Below are 18,490 nucleotides of genomic sequence, written 5' to 3'. Positions count from 1 at the left end.
CATTCATTTCAGTTCTAACTTTCCACTGATTAACTTAAAAGACCAGTTTTCTACTGGGACCCATCACTCAAGTTCAGTCAAGAAAGTCAGCTAACAGGTACACTCAAGATTAACCTGAATTTCTATGACAAAGACACCAACACACTGCCTTAGTGTCAACTAACACAGGGTCCCACCCAACTAACATAAATAAACCCCTTGCTTCTAACTTTGCATTAAACCAACCTTAGAAATGTCTTTTAAAAATATACTAACTTCTTATCTCATCTTCAGATATTTTTACATTTTAGCAATTATAAACCAACCCTTAATAGGATGGCAATCAACATCTGTGGCTTAAAAAACATATATGCATTAGAATAATAATGGATTAGGTATCTTTTTTAACTGACCAGAGTCTGATTTCTTTAGGCACAGCTCAATTTCTTTTAGGCTGTGGGCCCAGAGTATTTTCAAGGGACTATATAAAATACTACTTACGGGATCCAAATTTAATACTTCATAAGGATTGTATTCTTGATATTCTCGGTCTGTTTTGGAAACTTTGTATGTAAGGAATAATAACAATGCCCATCCTGCAAGCAGAACTATTTTCCTGTTTAGAAAAAAGATAAGTGAAGTATAAATAAATACAACTATATGGTTTTCCTTTAAGATTCTAAAGACACTATGGCAAGGCATAAAACAATCTTAAGTAGTCTCATGTCACTGTGCTATTGACTCAAATTCTATAACCACTGGGTTGTAAGACACAATAAGGACAGCATCTTTTTTCACCTTTGAATTCTCTAGAATCTAGCAGTGCCTGGCATATAATATTCTCTCAGTTACTATTTGCAGAATTTTAAGTAAGAAGTTAATGTACTCATTAACTTATTGGACCCATTCCATTAGATCAAAATATATTAATACTTAGTATTCAGTTAACCATTTAATGTAAAAAAGAATTGCTCTTGACCTTGTAATTACACTTTTAGTAAGATAAAGTATGAAAAATAATGGGTCAATTGTGCAAAGATGAATAAGTAGCCTTGTTTATAACAGTAAAAATTTGGAAACAACCTTAATGTCCATTTATAAGGAACTAATTAAATTAACCATTTATAGGAGACTAATTAAATAAACCAAGATATAGCCACACAATAGAACATTTTTAGCTAACAGATATAGAAAGACGTGCATAACAGGTTAAAAAAAGATATAAAAGAACATATAGTTTGAAAAACAACTAATTTCTTTTCTCTTCAATATGTTCTGTTTAGTAAAAATATTTAAAAGATTGATATTACCAGTGTTGGAGAGGCTAAGGTAAAAAGGAGCTCTCATACATTCTACACTCTGAAGGAATATCTGGCAATAAGGTTATCAAAAGCCCTAAAGAAGTTATACCTTTTTAACTATCATCTATTCCACTTCAAGAAATTTAGAAGGAAATAAACTAAAATTAAGTTTATAACGTATAAAAGGGTGATTACAGGTATAATTAATAGCTGAAAACACACACACATAAATGTCCATCAATAGAGTACTGAATAGATAAGTAACAGTACATCCATAGAGAGATACTATCTAGACACTAAAAATATTTGCTGTGGAAGATTATCTACCTTGTACTGTTAAATTAGAAAAACAGCTTTCAAAGCTGTATGTATAATATAATCCTATTCTTTGTAAATAAAAGTTTATTATAAGTAAAAATATAGAAGGTAAATCATCTTAATGGTGGTTATCTTTAATGATGAAATTGAATAATTTTTTTATCCCTTTTGTATCACAATTTGTTACATTAGGTAGGAACTGTTAAACAAAGACATAAAGGAATCATAGGAGACCTAATCAAACAAAACTGAAGTGACCTATTTTCAAATACAGAAAGAAAACATTCCGTGTGTTTAAGCTCTCTTGATAGGAACCTAGCTTAAACGTGTTTATTTGGAGTTTCCAGGATCCAGTTCCAACCTACCTCCTTACTTTTATCACCCTAGTATTTCAAACAAAATAAATCCCCATATCCCACAGTTCCCTAAGCTTTTCCCACCATTATGCTTTTGCTCTCTTGGGTCTTTCTACCTAGAATTCCCATTCCCCATTGCTGCGTCTCCAAACTATATTCATCCTTCAAGACTCAACTCAAATTATCTATCCTCCAAGAAGCAATCATTAACTCTTGTTAAGATGATCAATGGGGAGACCATGGTTACAGTCACAAAGAAGCACAAACCATGACCTTCCTCCTCTGGCTCGTTGCAAACTCCTTGAGCATGTGGACAGGATCTTATTCAGTTCTGACTAACCTCAGCATAACAAAGAGATGGCACTCAGATGCAAATTTCTTTCTACCTGGCCAAATTAATGCTCTAAACCTTATTAAGGGTATAATACCGCAAGTTGCTTTCCATACTATCTGTATGCCCAAAGACGAAGAGGGAGGCCTACCTGGAATACTCCCACTTTTACCTGGCTATCTAGGGAGAGGTAGTTAAGAACATAGGCTCTGGAGCAAAAACTACCTGAAGTCAAATCCCAACTTTACCACTTATTAACTGAGAGATCTTGGCAAGCTGCTTAGCCTTTTACAATTCAATTTCCAACTTTCAGGGTGGGTTTGAGAATTAAATAAGATTAGGTATGTAAAGCCCCTAAAAGGTACCTCACAGATAGTAAACAACCAATTCATGGTAGCTATTTGCTGTTATTAGTAACTCTTACCCAAGTCTCAGCTTTCAACTAGGACCTCACTTACTCAAGGAAATCTTCTCTATCTCATGCCAGTTAACAGCCCTCCCTAAGTTCTTTTATGGCACACCCTCCCCGCCCCTTACAACCCTTACTAAACTCTATTATCATCACTTGTTTACTTGTTAGTATTTGTTACTCACAGTATATCAGCGCCTAGTGTAATACCTGACACATACATAGCACACAATAACTACTTATTTTATGAATAATGAAAATAATTTAAAACAGTAACTTTTGACTCAAACCCAAAGTTTGCTAATACCCTCAATATGCTAAAGAACACTTGAAAATATATTTTATTTCCACACAAACTTAGTAACTCCACATTTTGTTTTGTGAACTTCCCCAAAAGGCTACAAAGCTCAAAAAACAAAGATAAAAGTAAAATTGAAAACCACTAAAGTAAAATTTTAAAGCAAACAAGGGTAGAAGAGAAAGGGAACAAAACACCTAAAACACACTACACCCTGTGTTAGATGCCCTTCATGTAGCATCTAGCTCTCTGAGCCAAAGAATAAAGGGAGGAGAGAAGAGGTTCATGACAGAATCCCCAGGCTGATGAAAACTACCACAACCAATAAAACCACGCTCTAATTTCCGGAGAGCCAAACCAAAGGTAGAAACATAACAAATTATATCATGCTCTGTGCCCAATTTTTTAAAAACATGTTTGGTTTCTCTTAAAAGACAAACATTTTCCCTACATATGGCTTCAGTAATTAAGTTGAGGTCTTGTGTTTTTTCTTTTAAGCAACTTCCAGAAATTAGAGTATTACACAATGACTACTTAATCTTGAAAGAATGCTTCAAGGTTAAGTAGCAAAAAGGTTTTGATGGTTCCTGACCTTATCTAAAATTTTACCAGTATTATTTAATTCTTCCTTACTTAAACATCCATTAATCTGTACTTCTATTTAAGTAAATCTCTTTACTAATTATTAAATAGAACAAAGTTGGGTTTTTTTTCTTGAAAACTGAGGTTCAGATACCCACAATGTGCTGACCAAAGCCCAAAATAGAAGAGACTGGAAAGCCAAAAATATCTGCCTTGCTGCCTCAGAAAAGTTTAATTTAAAACGAGAAGCAAGGACTTCCCTGGTGGTGCAGTGGTTAAGAATCCACCTGCCAAAGCAGAGGACGTGGGTTCGAGCCCTGGTCCGGGAAGATCCACATGCCACGGAGCAACTAAGCCCATGCGCCACAACCACTGAGCCTGCGCTCTAGAGCCTGTGAGCCACAACTACTGTGCCTGCGTGCCACAACTACTAAAGCCCGCGTGCCTAGAGCCCGTGCTCCGCAACAAAAGAAGCCACTGAATGAGAAGCCCACGAACCGCAACAGAGTAGCCCCTGCTTGCCGCAACTGGAGAAAAGCCCGAGTGAGCAACGAAGACCCAAAGCAGCCAAAAAAAATAAATTAAATAAATAAATTAAAAAAACAAAACAAAACAAAAAATGAGAAGCAATAGCAAGGAATACATAGTGAACATGAAACTACTCTTGTAAACACTAATTTTGCCTTTTAGTTTCACACCATTGAAGAACTCTTAACACCAAAGCTAAGAGACTTCCCTCCCTCTACAAAGGAACTGAACCAGGCACATATGTTGAAAACTATCATCATCATTTAAACCAATTTTTAAAAATAACTGGATCCACTTTTACTAATATCCTCTGCTAGGTCTTGCCCTCCTATCTACTGGATAGATATATGTAGGTAATTCACAGGATATAGTCCTCCAATAATGGCAGCTCTTTCACTTCCCCTCAGTTTCATCTGTTACCTGTAAATTGATGCCTTAGGGTGAAGGTCCAAAGCCCAGGCTAACCAGCATACCCCACAGCCTCAAAAAATCAAAGACACCTACTCTAATTAAACATGCTAATGGCCTGTTTAAGCAGATGGCCCTGCAAAAATAAAGGGTAACTAGGTCCCTACTCCACCACTTCTTGCTGCAGGAACTTGGTCAAGTTACCTCATCTTCTTAGTCTCAGTTTCCTCATCTGAGAAAAAGCAAAAATATCTACCTTTAAGTTAACATAAAACTAATGAGATAACATATAAAATCCTAGCCCAGCACCTGGCACACAGTATGTGCTCAAAAACTTCAATCACCATGAAATGCAAACTTGACCCTGTCACCTCTGTGCTTTCGATAACCTTTTAAAGATTCCTCCATAGTCTTTAAGACAAAATTCAAATCCTGACACAAGATACACAAGATCTTCCTTCAAGATTTGACTTCTCGGGGCTTCCCTGGTGGCGCAGTGGTTGAGAGTCTGCCTGCCAGTGCAGGGGACACGGGTTCGAGCCCTGGTCTGGGAAGATCCCACATGCCGCGGAGCAACTAGGCCCGTGAGCCACAATTACTGAGCCTGCGCGTCTGGAGCTTGTGCTCCTCAACAAGAAAGGCCACGATAGTGAGAGGCCTGCGCACCGTGATGAAGAGTGGCCCCCGCTTGCCACAACCAGAGAAAGCCCTCGCACAGAAACGAAGACCCAACACAGCCAAAAATAAATAAATTAATTAAAAAAAAAAGATTTGACTTCTCTTTCTCCCCTCCTCCCCCAAGTCAGAAGTACACTCTCTCTCTTTGGAACTTCTAAACCACTCTGCTCAGACTGTTCTCAAATTTACTAATCACATCTTACCCCTACTAAGGTTACAATTTCTTTACAAACACATGTTTTTATTCATCATTATACCCCTATTTTATATGATACCTAGCAAAGAGTAAGCACTAAGTATGTTTTTTATTGAAATCAATTACTTACTTTACTGTAGGAATAATATTTGGCTGAGGTTTTAATAACCGTAAACGATACCACATACATCTTCCATATACTTTTCTGATATTCTTTAATCGATTTTGCTCTGTCAAAAAAAGAAAAATAAGGTGGTAAGTTCAACGATTTCCACAGTGAAGGCAAAAACCAGAGTTAAAACCATACTAACCTTCATTATCATGCTAATATTATATTGGAACATCAAAGTACTCTCCACTTAAACTTTTAAGAAAAATTCACAAGATAGGCTAAATTTTCTACCACTTAGAACAAATGATCTATCTGGAAAATTTTATTCAACTACCAGGTAATCATTTTTCATGTGAGACTTAACTTCTAACTGAAAAAATTAAAAACTGACTTGAACCCAAAATATTTAGTTATATAATCAGTAATTTCTGAGAAGTTCTCTCCTCCTTTCCCTTCTGCTATAAAAGTAACAAAAAGTGCAAAATAGTTGGAACGTGCACTTTATTAGGGAAGCCAAGCAGAAATGACAGTCTTCAAATATGAAAATAATTACGTTAAATGAGAAAAGTCATCCAAACCCATAAGAAGTTAAAATAGGTTTATATAAGAGTTATAACAAAAGGTATTATTTTAGTCCCCAGGAAAAATCTGTAATTCAATTAAAAAGGAATTAAACCAAAGCCAACATATCATATACTGTTTTACTAAGCTCACCACAATCACTTGGTTTGAATAACTATCCCAAGTTTAAAAAAATTTTAGGTAAGTTTTAAAATAAAAATCTACCTTTTCATGAAGATGGCATATAGAAAGCAAAGAAAGGAGCCCATGCCACTCCAAAGCCAAAGCCAAAAACATAAGCTTGGAAGGCCAAGAAGGCAGTGCTAAAAAGCATCCATATCCACACACAAAAAAAGAAGATTGCATGTTACCCACTTTCTGGGTGGCCCAAGACACCCCGAAGGCAGCCCGTTTATCCTTGGAAGAGCGACAAGCTTAAGCACTATGTCATCATCAAGTTCCCCTTGAGCAGGGAGTTGGTCATGAAGAAGACAGAAGACAGCAATACACTTGGGTTCATTATGAATGTCAAAGCCAACAAGCACCAGATCAAACGGTCTATGAAGCAACTCTACAACATTGACATGGCCAAGGTCAACACCCTGATCAGGGCTGATGGAGATAAGAAGGTATATGTTCAACTGGCTACTGACTATAATGCTTTGGATGTTGCCAACAAAACTGAGATCATCTAAACTGAGTCCAGCCGCTTAATACTAAATAAAAATTTTTTCACAATATTAAAAAACTACAAAACCAAAGTCCTTAAATGAGATCTCAGGTAAGTAAAAGAACTTTGCATATAATAGAATGTTCCAAAGCTGCCATATAAGAAGTCCACCAACCTTGTTATCACCATGCTTCCAGGAAAGAATCCACATGAGAGAGCTATGTGGCAGGAGGTATCAGAAACAGGTGTGGTGAAGAGGGATCCATATAGGGGGAGGGGTGGTGGCAGAAAAGGAGACGGCGGATATGCAGGGAGAATTATCAAGTAAGTTAATATATTAAGGATAACTGCAGTCAGTTTTTCACCGTCAGAGAAGGGAGTTACATATGTGAAAAATTAGAAAACATGAATGAACTCTGTGGTATTAGAGTGGAACTGAAGATATCAGTAAGAACTAATTAATATCTTTTAATATAGAAATATAGATGTAGATCTATACACATACATACACATTCCCTAACTCTATTAAGTGAGCCTAGGAACAATGACATCTCAATAGCAGTGAGCACACCTAGTACCCAGATCTTGATTTCTAAATAGCATTCTCCGCGAACGGGAACCAGAGATCCAAGTATCTTCCCACAAAATATTACAAAAGGGAAAGAATGATTTTACAGTGGGGAAGTGTGATAGGCTGAATAATTGCCCCCTGTCAAGATGTCCACCACATCCTAAAACCCAGAACCAGTGAATATATTATCTTACACGGCAAAAGGCACTTCACAGATGTGACTAAATTAAAGATTTGAGATGGGAAGATTATCCTATATTATCTGGGTGGTCCCAATATAATCACAGGGGTCCTTATAAGGAAGCAGGAGGGTCAAAGAGAAGATGATGTAACAATGCGAGCAGAGGTTGGAGCGATGTTCTTTGAAGATGGAAGGAGAGGCCACAAACCAAAGAATACAGGCTGTCTCCAGAAGCTGGAAAAGGCAAGGATTCTATTCTAAACCCTGCAGAAAGAACCTGCCCTGCCAACACAATCACTAGCCCAGTAAAACCGCCCTTGGAAGTCTGGCCTCCAAAACTATAAATTTGTGTAATATTAAGCCACTAAGGTTGTGGTTTGTTACAGCAATGATAGGAAACTAATACAAAAAATCTGGTGGACACCATCTTTCCAGGTGATCAGTGAACATCACCAGCAATGAGACAAAATGCAATCATATACCATCTAACAGAATGCAATGAGAAGAACACAGAATCAGTTTTGTGAAATTCTTCTCTAAGATACATAACCTGAATCTAATAATGAGAAAATACCAGACAACCAAAATTCAGGTCCATTCTACAAAATAATTGGCCTATGATCTTTTTTTTTTTTTAATTAATAGCTACTCTATTTATTTATTAATTAATTTATTTATTTTAGCTGTGTTGGGTCTTCGTTTCGTGCGAGGGCTTTGTCTAGTTGCGGCAAGCGGGGGCCACTCTTCATCGTGGTGCGGGGGCCACTCTTCATCGCGATGCGCGGGCCTCTCACTATCACGGCCCCTCCCGTTGCAGGGCACAGGCTCCAGACGCGCAGGCTCAGCAGTTGTGGCTCACGGGCCCAGCTGCTCCACGGCATGTGGGATCTTCCCAGACCAGGGCTCGAACCCGTGTCCCCTGCATTAGCAGGCAGATTCTCAACCACTGCGCCACCAGGGAAGCCCTGGCCTATGATCTTTAAAGTCAAGGAAAAACTAAAGAACTGTTCCAGACTGAAGGAGACTAAAGAAACATGTCAACTAAATGTGATGTGTGATTCTGAAATGGATCATCTGCTATAAAGGACATCATTGAGACAAGTGACAAAACTTGAATAGGTCTGAAAATGAAATGGTAGTAATGTTAATTTTCTGATTTTCACAGTTAAATTATGGACACTTTTGAAAACACCACTGGTGATTTTTTAATCTGGATCTCATTAAATTAAGCCTCCACAGTCTCCCATTTTAAGTATGAAACCAAGGAAACATGTTATAAGAACATGCTGAAGTCTCTTTATTAACCAGATGGCTTGATCTATTCAAAGGAATGATATTCTCCCAATGTTTCTGTCCAAGAGAAAGTACACATGGTTTTCAGCCCCCAAAGTCTTGCACAATGTGTACATGCACCTTGTATGCCTCACTCTTCCAATCCAAAATTTACATCTTAACCTTTTAGTAGAATATTTAAATAATCAGTAAGTACTATGGGGTATAGTTTACACAGTAACACAGTGACATCCAGCACCACCCAATATTCATAGTACACATTCCAAAATTCTATACTAATGACCTCAAGTCAAAGTAACTATCAAAAGTAAAGTCCTTCCACAAGGAGGGATGGATTGGGAGTTTGGGACTAGCAGATGCAAACCATTATATATAGAAAAAACAACAAGGTCCTATTGTGTAGCACAGGGCACTATATGTAATATCCTGTAATAAACCATAATGGAAAAGAAGAAAAAAGTAAAGTACTTTGAGAGTTTTTTAAAGACACTTAGAATAAAAAGAAATTCATTTATCAACTTCTGGTTTATAGAATTACTAGTTTCATGGCTAGCAAAAATTACCTAAGTAATATCATTAACTTATAATATAGTTTTTAAAGAAATTATTCACATTTATAGAAAAGGGAAATTACAAGGTCATAAAACAATTCTGTGATTTAAAAAAAAAATAGCAACATATGATGATTGCTCTCAGCAATCATGAAGTTTATATGTCCACGGGAGCAGTCCAGGCTTGGGGGCAGGTTATTATGGTTATGCTTCATAAGCTATACGGTGCCTTTGCTAAAACAGTCATATCCACCTGTCATGCAGAATGATCTGTCAGTCTGTAGTATAACTGAGTGAACCCTTAGCACCATATTCCTAGAACCTGAAGAGCTGAAAGAATGTTAGTCAGATCCGGTCTTCAAACCTGTGTGCCTGCTTACCACAAAAGAATTTTTAAAAATCATGTACCCTCTTGTAGAGTTCTAATTTGGCATCTAAAATTTTCATCGTAAGTTTGAAGAGTTGCAAAAGATGTTGTTTCTGACATAAGTTGATATTTTAAAATAAAATAGTTTCACTGCTTTTAAATGTACCAATGAAATCTAAAAATCATAATAGCAATTTCATAGCCACCATCATCCATTTACAGAAATTTATGAACAAGCTCTTCATTCTACTTCCCCCACATAATTTTATCCTAATGTAATATATTTTTATCCTGGTAAGTCATTTCTTATAATACTGACACATACTTCTTCAAATTAATTTGTTTTATTCCCTGTGACTATTTTTCCCAAATTTTTATATTGAAAATTTTCAAGCCTTCAGAAAAGGTGAAAGAATATTACAATGAACAATACCCTTCACCTAAATCCACCAACTATTAACATTCTGCAACTCTTGGCTTTATCTCTAGTTCCTTCTTTCCCTCCCTCTCCCCTTTTTTTAGAGTAAGTTGCAGACATCAAGACACTTCACCTCCAAATGCTTTGGCATGCGTGACCAAAGGACATCAGTAATTTTACCACAGTGAAGTTTAACACATCCATAAGGTTTTTTATGTGTTAAAATTTCTGCTGCTACTTTTATACGTATGTGTGTGTGTACGCACGTGTGTGTGTGTTATCAAGGCAACATAAATATTACAAATTGATAAATTACTAAAATAAGAGTAAAACATCCATTACGCTTTCACTTATAAGCAACTTGTAAATATCCCATATGTTCAAAGAGTTGAAATTCTAAACACTGACACTTAGTTTTAAAAATAAAAAGTACACTGTTGTCAATATGGCACAATGTTAGGTAAAATAGCTTTATCTTTTACTTTAAGTATATTTTTTCAAAACTTGGAAGTTGCAGATTATCTTCAGTTATTCAATTTATAGAAAAAACATGCTCCATAACCTAACTGACAAAGGCAGTCCTCACTGTTACACCAATTAGGCAAATCAAACTTGGTCCAAAAAAAGTCTGACTTCATTTTTCAGTTCAAATAAATATATCAATATATATTTTGATATTTTGAGGATTATAAAAATCACTGAGGGCTTCCCTGGTGGCGCAGTGGTTGAGAATCTGCCTGCTAATGCAGGGGACACGGGTTCGAGCCCTGGTCTGGGAAGATCCCACATGCCACGGAGCAGCTGGGCCCGTGAGCCACAACTACTGAGCCTGCGCGTCTGGAGCCTGTGCCCCGCAACGGGAGGGGCCGCGATAGTGAAAGGCCCGTGCACGGCGATGAAGAGCGGTCCCCGCACGGCGATGAAGAGCGGTCCCCGCACCGCGATGAAGAGTGGCCCCCACTTGCCGCAACTAGAGAAAGCCCTCGCACGAACCGAAGACCCAGCACAGCCAAAAATAAATAAATAAATAAAAATCACTGAGAAATAAATTTTAGAATATACCTTGCAATATAGATTACTAAAATTAATAAAGCTAAGTGATATAGATAACATAATTTACTTAAAAGAAAAAAATGTACCACACTTCTTTCCAAAATTCAGTGACTCCTAAAAACTATTCCTAAATCCCTAAGGGGTCCAAGAAAGTAGTACCAAGAATCAAAAGGTTATATTTAATATTCCAAAAAGTCTAGAAGACATTATACATCAGTTTTCTAGCTACCCAAAGTCTCTCTGCAGCTAGCTGAGAATATATTACCTCAATGTGATGACACTGGCTCACTCGTTGTTGGGACAATTTTGTTCTTTTACTTAAAAAAAACAGGAAAACACATTTCACTATAATAGTGCAGTTTGGTTCCCAGAATACTTCAAAATAGAAAAGGCATGAAAATGATAATTTGGAAATGAAAAACTGGGAATTCAGTGCTCCAGACCACCAAAACTATAGCTTACCTAGTCACCCTAATCTCAAAACAGACTAAAAGAAACTAAAGCTTCTGTTATGCTCTTAACCTGAATCTGAATAGTTAGCCATAGTGTGTCATTCTCAAGGCCAGGTCAGAACTGTTTGGATTTGGGATAGATAAGACACTTGACTAAACACTACTCACCATCACTACCACCCAGTGCACACAATCACAGATTACCTAAATTGGAAGGATTTCAGAAACTTGGGTTCAGTTGCCACCTACCCCCTATGCATACCCTGGCAACAGAGAAGGAAACCCAGAAAGCAACTGAAAATGTTTGGATCAGAGTGGAACCACCCCACCACCACCAAAGTTCATAATCCTCAGGAATGCCTAAGGATTATATAAGTGCAACATAAGTGCAAACCAATACAAACCAAGTGGTTCAAACAGATTCAGCTGGTGCTTGACTGGACAGCAGCATACAACTATACCATATGCTTACCCACCTCAATTTTATTTTCCCTTTAGAGTACTGAAATGAGTACTATAGAGCACGGTTTTTCAGCCTCAGCACTATGGACATTTTGGACTAGGTAACAGTTGTGGGGAGCTGCCTTGTGTATTAGAGTATGTTTGGCAGCTTTATGGTCTCTACCCACTAGATGCCAAGAGCACCTCCCCGCTGGAGACAATATTAAACACACACACACCAAAACACATGGCTATAGAGGGGTCATGGAAAGCAGCTGAATGATATGGCCTGAAGATCAGGGACACAGGGAGAAGAAAGGAAAGGTTGGGAGAATAAACAGAGGTGATAAGGCAACAATTCTCTTTTTCCATTCCCCTACAAGTATCCTTCAGGCAAAGAGAATCACTATATATTTGAGTACTTATGAACACCTTGAGGGAGGGGGAGGTTGGGGAGCTTCATTATTTTAAAAGAAGAAAAAAGCCAGACAACAAAAAAAAGCTGGAGGAAGAAAGCCCACAACAATCTCAATTAATAGTAGTTTAGCACACTTAGAGGTCATCTGAAGGCAAAAATATTTAGATATTCCATAATTATCCCTGGGGGTATATCTCACAATTACAAGTGTTAAGCTGTCATTGTAAGCAACCTTTGTAAAGACCACTTGAAAAATTTAGCAAGTGGCTACATATTATGGAGATTAAAAATATATACTTACAGGATGATCAAACACCTAATGTTATATAATGCTGCACTTGTCGCTTGGAATAAAATTTCCAGTGATGGTATCATATTCAGAGCCCAAAAGTGCTATATCACAAACGCAGATGAAACATATACATTCTGAAAAATTGTTAAATGACTCATAAAATAGCTCTGGTGATCACAAAGACACTGAGGTTGAATACATGAGAAGTTTGAAAATAATTGTTTCCTGAAATGTAAGGGGATAAAACTGTATTTTTAAGTACTATATTTTATAGTATATGATTTTTAAATATTTTAAGTAGATACGACTTCATCCTTAAAAGGATATATATCCAAGCTGGCCAAAAAACTTTTTTCACCTCATTAAGAAATAGGAGACCTTGTCAACTTCTCTGCAAACTTTCAATAGCTTCCAACTGCACCTAAAATAAAATCCAAGCTTCGTACCAGGCTTACAGACATTTTCAGCACCCCAGCTCCCTCTCTGACTTTATCCCAGATTCTTCTCCTCACCTGCCACACTCTTGCCACTTTGGTCTTCTTTGTTCCTGGAATATGTCCAACTCTTTCTTCCCTTGAAGACTTTGTACACAGTTTCCCCAGCCTGAAACAGGCTTTTCCACTCAATTCAGATCTTTGAATGGCTGGCTCCCTTTTGTCACTCAGCTTGAAGAAACTTTCTCAGGAAGATTTTCTCTGAATATTCTACTTCTCTACACAGTATTTATCACTATCTGCTTTTGCCTGTTTGTTTGTTTAGATGTCAATCGTCTCCCCCACACTAAGATGTAAGCTTCAAGAGAGCAGGGATCCTGTCTATATTGTTCACTCCCATATTCCATTGCCTAACATAATGCCTGGCAAATAGTAGGTGCTTAATAAATATTTGTTGAATGTTTTAATTACCTCATTTAGACCCCCCAACCACCCTGGGGGTACGTATGTATGGATGGATGATTATACTTCAAAACAAAACAAAAAAACCTGAGGCTCAGTGAGGTTAAGTAACTTGCCCAAAGTTACAGACGGTACCAAAGGAATTGCAAATAACCACTAAAGAATACAGATGAGACTTGTGCCCAGGTTTAAATTCATAGGTCTGTGCACATAATCACTTTAACTGTCTTTCCTAATCAGAGAATAGTTAGATTGCCTTGACAATTCTCAAAAGCAGCTAAAATATATTATATCCCTATTCTCATTAACTTAACCAGACTGGACTATATCTCCGAAGCAGAAAATGTAATATGAAGAAATTCAAGTCAAAATATTTAAGAACAAGAAGTAGCTAAAAACAACTGATTAGGTGACACCTCTAAACTTCTGAAACATAAGTTTACAGACCAGGGATTCCCTGGCGGTCCAGTGGTTAGGACTCGGTGCTTTCACTGCCATGGCCCGGGTTCAATCCCTGGTGGAGGAACTAAGATCCCGAAAGCCGTGCAGCGTGGCCCAAAACAAACAAACAAACAAACAAACAAATGAAAAAAACAATTAAAATTTATTTTTAAAAAAGTACTACAAATAAAACTGCCACAAGGACTTCAGTATTAAAGAGTGTGGGACAAGGCAATGCAGTACATAAATTTGAGGGGGAGGGGATGGCAAACCAGTTCTCTTTTGTTTGTTTTAGCTCAATTTGCTATAGAAGTGTCAAGATCCAAAAGAAAAGCAAACCATCCTTCATATCTGTAGGACACAGGGGTTTTTGTGAGCCATTTGTCTCTAAGCCAGAAGATAATACTAAGGAAAGAAGGGGAGTCTCAACTGCAGGAACGATTCATTTCAAGCTACATTTCTTTTTTTTTTTTTTTAACAGATTTTATTTATTTATTTATTTTGGCTGCATCGGGTCTTAGTTGCAGCATGCAGGATCTTCATTGCAGCATGCAGGATCTTTTGCTTCGGCACATGGGCTTCTCTCTAGTTGTGGCGTGCAGGTTTTCTCTTCTCTAGTTGTGGCACAGGCTCCACAGCTCGTGGGCTATATAGTTTGCAGCACGCAGGCTCTCTAGTTGAGGTGCACGGGCTCAGTAGTTGTGGTGCGCAGGCTTAGTTGCCCCGCAGCATGTGGGATCTTAGCTCCCCGACCAGGGATCGCAAACCCGCGTCCCCTGCATTGCAGGGGAGATTCTTTACCACTGGACCACCAAGGAAGTCCCTCAAGTTACATTTCTTAAACTGAACTAGAGGAGATTAACCAAGATGGCGGAGTAGAAGGACGTGCTCTCACTCCCTCTTGCGAGAGCACCAGAATCACCACTGGCTGCTGGACAATCATTGACAGGAAGACCCTGGACTTCACCAAGGAGGATACCCCGCGTCCAAGGACAGAGGAGAAGCCACAGTGAGACGGTAGGAGGGGCGCAATCAGAGTAAAATCAAATCCCATAACTGCTGGGTGGGTGACTCACAGACTGGCGAACACTTATACCACAGAATTCCACCCACTGGAGTGAAGGTTCTGAGCCCCACGTCAGGCTTCCCAACCTGGGGGTCCGGCAACGGGAGGAGGAATTCCTAGAGAATCAGACTTTGAAGCCTAGTGGGAATTGATTGCAGGACTTTGACAGGACTGGGGGAAACAGAGACCCCACTCTTGGAGGGCACACACAAAGTAATGTGTGCATCGGGACCCAGGGGAAGGAGCAGTGACCCTGGGGGAGACTGAACCAGACCTACCTGCTGGTGTTGGGGGGTCTCCTGCAGAGGCGAGTAGTGGCTCTGTTTCACCGTGGGGATAAGGACACTGGCAGCAGAGGCTCTGGGAAGTTCTCCTTGGCGTGAGCCCTCCCAGAGTCTGCCATTAACCCCACCAAAGAGCACCGGTAGGCTCCAGTGTTGGGTTGCCTCAGGCAAAACAACCAACAGGGAGGGAACCCAGCCCCACCCATCAACAGTCAAGTGGATTAAGGTTTTACTGAGCTCTGACCGCCACAGCAACAGGGAGGGAACCCAGCCCCACCCATCAACAGTCAAGTGGATTAAGGTTTTACTGAGCTCTGACCGCCACAGCAACAGTCAGCTCTACCCACCACCAGAGCCTCCCATCAAGCCTCTTAGATAGCCTCAACCACCAGAGGGCAGACAACAGAAGCAAGAAAAACTACGATCCTGCAGCCTGTGGACCAAAAACCACAGTTACAGAAAGATAGAGAAGATGAAAAGGCAGAGGGCTATGTACCAGATGAAGGAACAAGAAAAAACCCCAGAAAAACAACTAAATGAAGTGGAGATAGGCAACCTTCCAGAAAAAGAATTCAGAATAATGATAGTGAAGATGATCCAGGACCTCGGAATAAGAATGGAGGCAAAGATTGAGAAGATGCAAGAAATGATTAACAAAGACCTAGAAGAATTAAAGAACAAACAAACAGAGATCACCAATACAATAACTGAAATGAAAACTACACTAGAAGGAATCAATAGCAGAATAACTGAGGCAGAAGAACGGATAAGTGACCTGGAAGACAGAATGGTAGAATTCACTGCTGCAGAACAGACTAAAGAAAAAAGAATGAAAAGAAATGAAGACAGCCTAAGAGACCTCTGGGACAACATTAAACGCAACAACATTCGCATTATAGGGGTCCCAGAAGGAGAAGAGAGAGAGACAGGACCAGAGAAAATATTTGAAGAGATTATAGTTGAAAACTTCCCTAACATGGGAAAGGAAATAGCCACCCAAGTCCAGGAAGCGCAGAGAGTCCCATACAGAATAAACCCAAGGAGAAACAGGCCGAGACACATAGTAATCAAAGTGGCAAAAATTAAAGACAAAGAAAAATTATTGAAAGCAGCAAGGGAAAAACGACAAATAACATACAAGGGAACTCCCATAAGGTTAACAGCTGATTTCTCAGCAGAAACTCTGCAAGCCAGAAGGGAGTGGCATGATATACTTAAAGTGATGAAAGGGAAGAACCTACAACCAAGATTACTCTACCCGGCAAGGATCTCATTTAGATTTGATGGAGAAATCAAAAGCTTTGCAGACAAGCAAAAGCTAAGAGAATTCAGCACCACCAAACCAGCTCTACAACAAATGCTAAAGGAACTTCTCTAAGTGGGAAACACAAGAGAAGAAAAGGACCTACAAAAACAAACCCAAAACAATTAAGAAAATGGTCATAGGAACATACATATCGATAATTACCTTAAACGTGAATGGATTAAATGCCCCAACCAAAAGACATAGACTGGCTGAATGGATACAAAAACAAGACCCATATATATGCTGTCTACAAGAGACCCACTTTAGACCTAGGGACACATACAGACTGAAAGTGAGGGGATGGAAAAAGATATTCCATGCAAATGGAAATCAAAAGAAAGCTGGAGTAGCTATACTCATATCAGATAAAATAGACTTTAAAATAAAGAAGGTTACAAGAGACAAGGAAGGACACTACATAATGATCCAGGGATCAATCCAAGAAGAAGATATAACAATTATAAATATATATGCACCCAACATAGGAGCACCTCAATACATAAGGCAACTGCTAACAGCTATAAAAGAGGAAATCGACAGTAACACAATAATAGTGGGGGACTTTAACACCTCACTTACACCAATGGACAGATCATCCAAAATGAAAATAAATAAGGAAACAGAAGCTTTAAATGACACAATAGACCAGATAGATTTAATTGATATATATAGGACATTCCATCCAAAAACAGCAGATTACACGTTCTTCTCAAGTGCGCACGGAACATTCTCCAGGATAGATCACATCTTGGGTCACAAATCAAGCCTCAGTAAATTTAAGAAAATTGAAATCATATCAAGCATCTTTTCTGACCACAACGCTATGAGATTAGAAATGAATTACAGGGAAAAAAACGTAAAAAGGACAAACACATGGAGGCTAAACAATACGTTACTAAATAACCAAGAGATCACTGAAGAAATCAAAGAGGAAATCAAAAAATACCTAGAGACAAATGACAATGAAAACACGACGACCCAAAACCTATGGGATGCAGCAAAAGCGGTTCTAAGAGGGAAGTTTATAGCTATACAAGCCTACCTAAAGAAACAAGAAAAATCTCAAGTAAACAATCTAACCTTACACCTAAAGAAACTAGAGAAAGAAGAACAAACAAAACCCAAAGTTAGCAGAAGGAAAGAAATCATAAAGATCAGAGCAGAAATAAATGAAATAGAAACAAAGAAAACAATAGCAAAGATCAATAAAACTAAAAGTTGGTTCTTTGAGAAGATAAACAAAATTGATAAGCCATTAGCCAGACTCATCAAGAAAAAGAGGGAGAGGACTCAAATCAATAAAATCAGAAATGAAAAAGGAGAAGTTACAACAGACACCGCAGAAATACAAAGCATCCTAAGAGACTACTACAAGCAACTTTATGCCAATAAAATGGACAACCTGGAAGAAATGGACAAATTCTTAGAAAGGTATAACCTTCCCAGACTGAATCAGGAAGAAACAGAAAATATGAACAGACCAATCACAAGTAATGAAATTGAAACTGTGATTAAAAATCTTCCAACAAACAAAAGTCCAGGACCAGATGGCTTCACAGGTGAATTCTATCAAACATTTAGAGAAGAGCTAACACCCATCCTTCTCAAACTCTTCCAAAAAATTGCAGAGGAAGGAACACTCCCAAACTCATTCTATGAGGCCACCATCACCCTGATACCAAAACCAGACAAAGACACTACAAAAAAAGAAAATTACAGACCAATATCACTGA

General features: G+C 38.4%; 1 protein-coding gene and 1 pseudogene across 1 annotated transcript in view; one reads left to right on the top strand and one right to left on the bottom strand.

Moving 5' to 3' along the window:
- The window catches only part of SEC63 (SEC63 homolog, protein translocation regulator), a 77,819-nt gene that overhangs the window by 43,665 nt on the left and 15,664 nt on the right, over nucleotides 1–18,490 (bottom strand). The window contains exons 2-3 of the mRNA XM_036871286.1: nucleotides 5,515–5,614; nucleotides 481–595 (exon numbers count right to left, since the gene is read on the bottom strand). Coding sequence (XP_036727181.1) covers nucleotides 481–595; nucleotides 5,515–5,614 — 215 coding nt within the window. The remainder of the gene's footprint in view (nucleotides 1–480; nucleotides 596–5,514; nucleotides 5,615–18,490) is intronic.
- Nucleotides 5,706–6,752, top strand: LOC118905407 (annotated as a pseudogene).

The sequence above is a fragment of the Balaenoptera musculus genome, chromosome 12, assembly GCF_009873245.2.
Source record: "Balaenoptera musculus isolate JJ_BM4_2016_0621 chromosome 12, mBalMus1.pri.v3, whole genome shotgun sequence".
In the NCBI taxonomy this organism is placed as follows: domain Eukaryota; kingdom Metazoa; phylum Chordata; class Mammalia; order Artiodactyla; family Balaenopteridae; genus Balaenoptera; species Balaenoptera musculus.
Note: the sequence above shows the minus strand (reverse complement) of the source record. Positions and strands in the feature narration are given on the sequence as shown.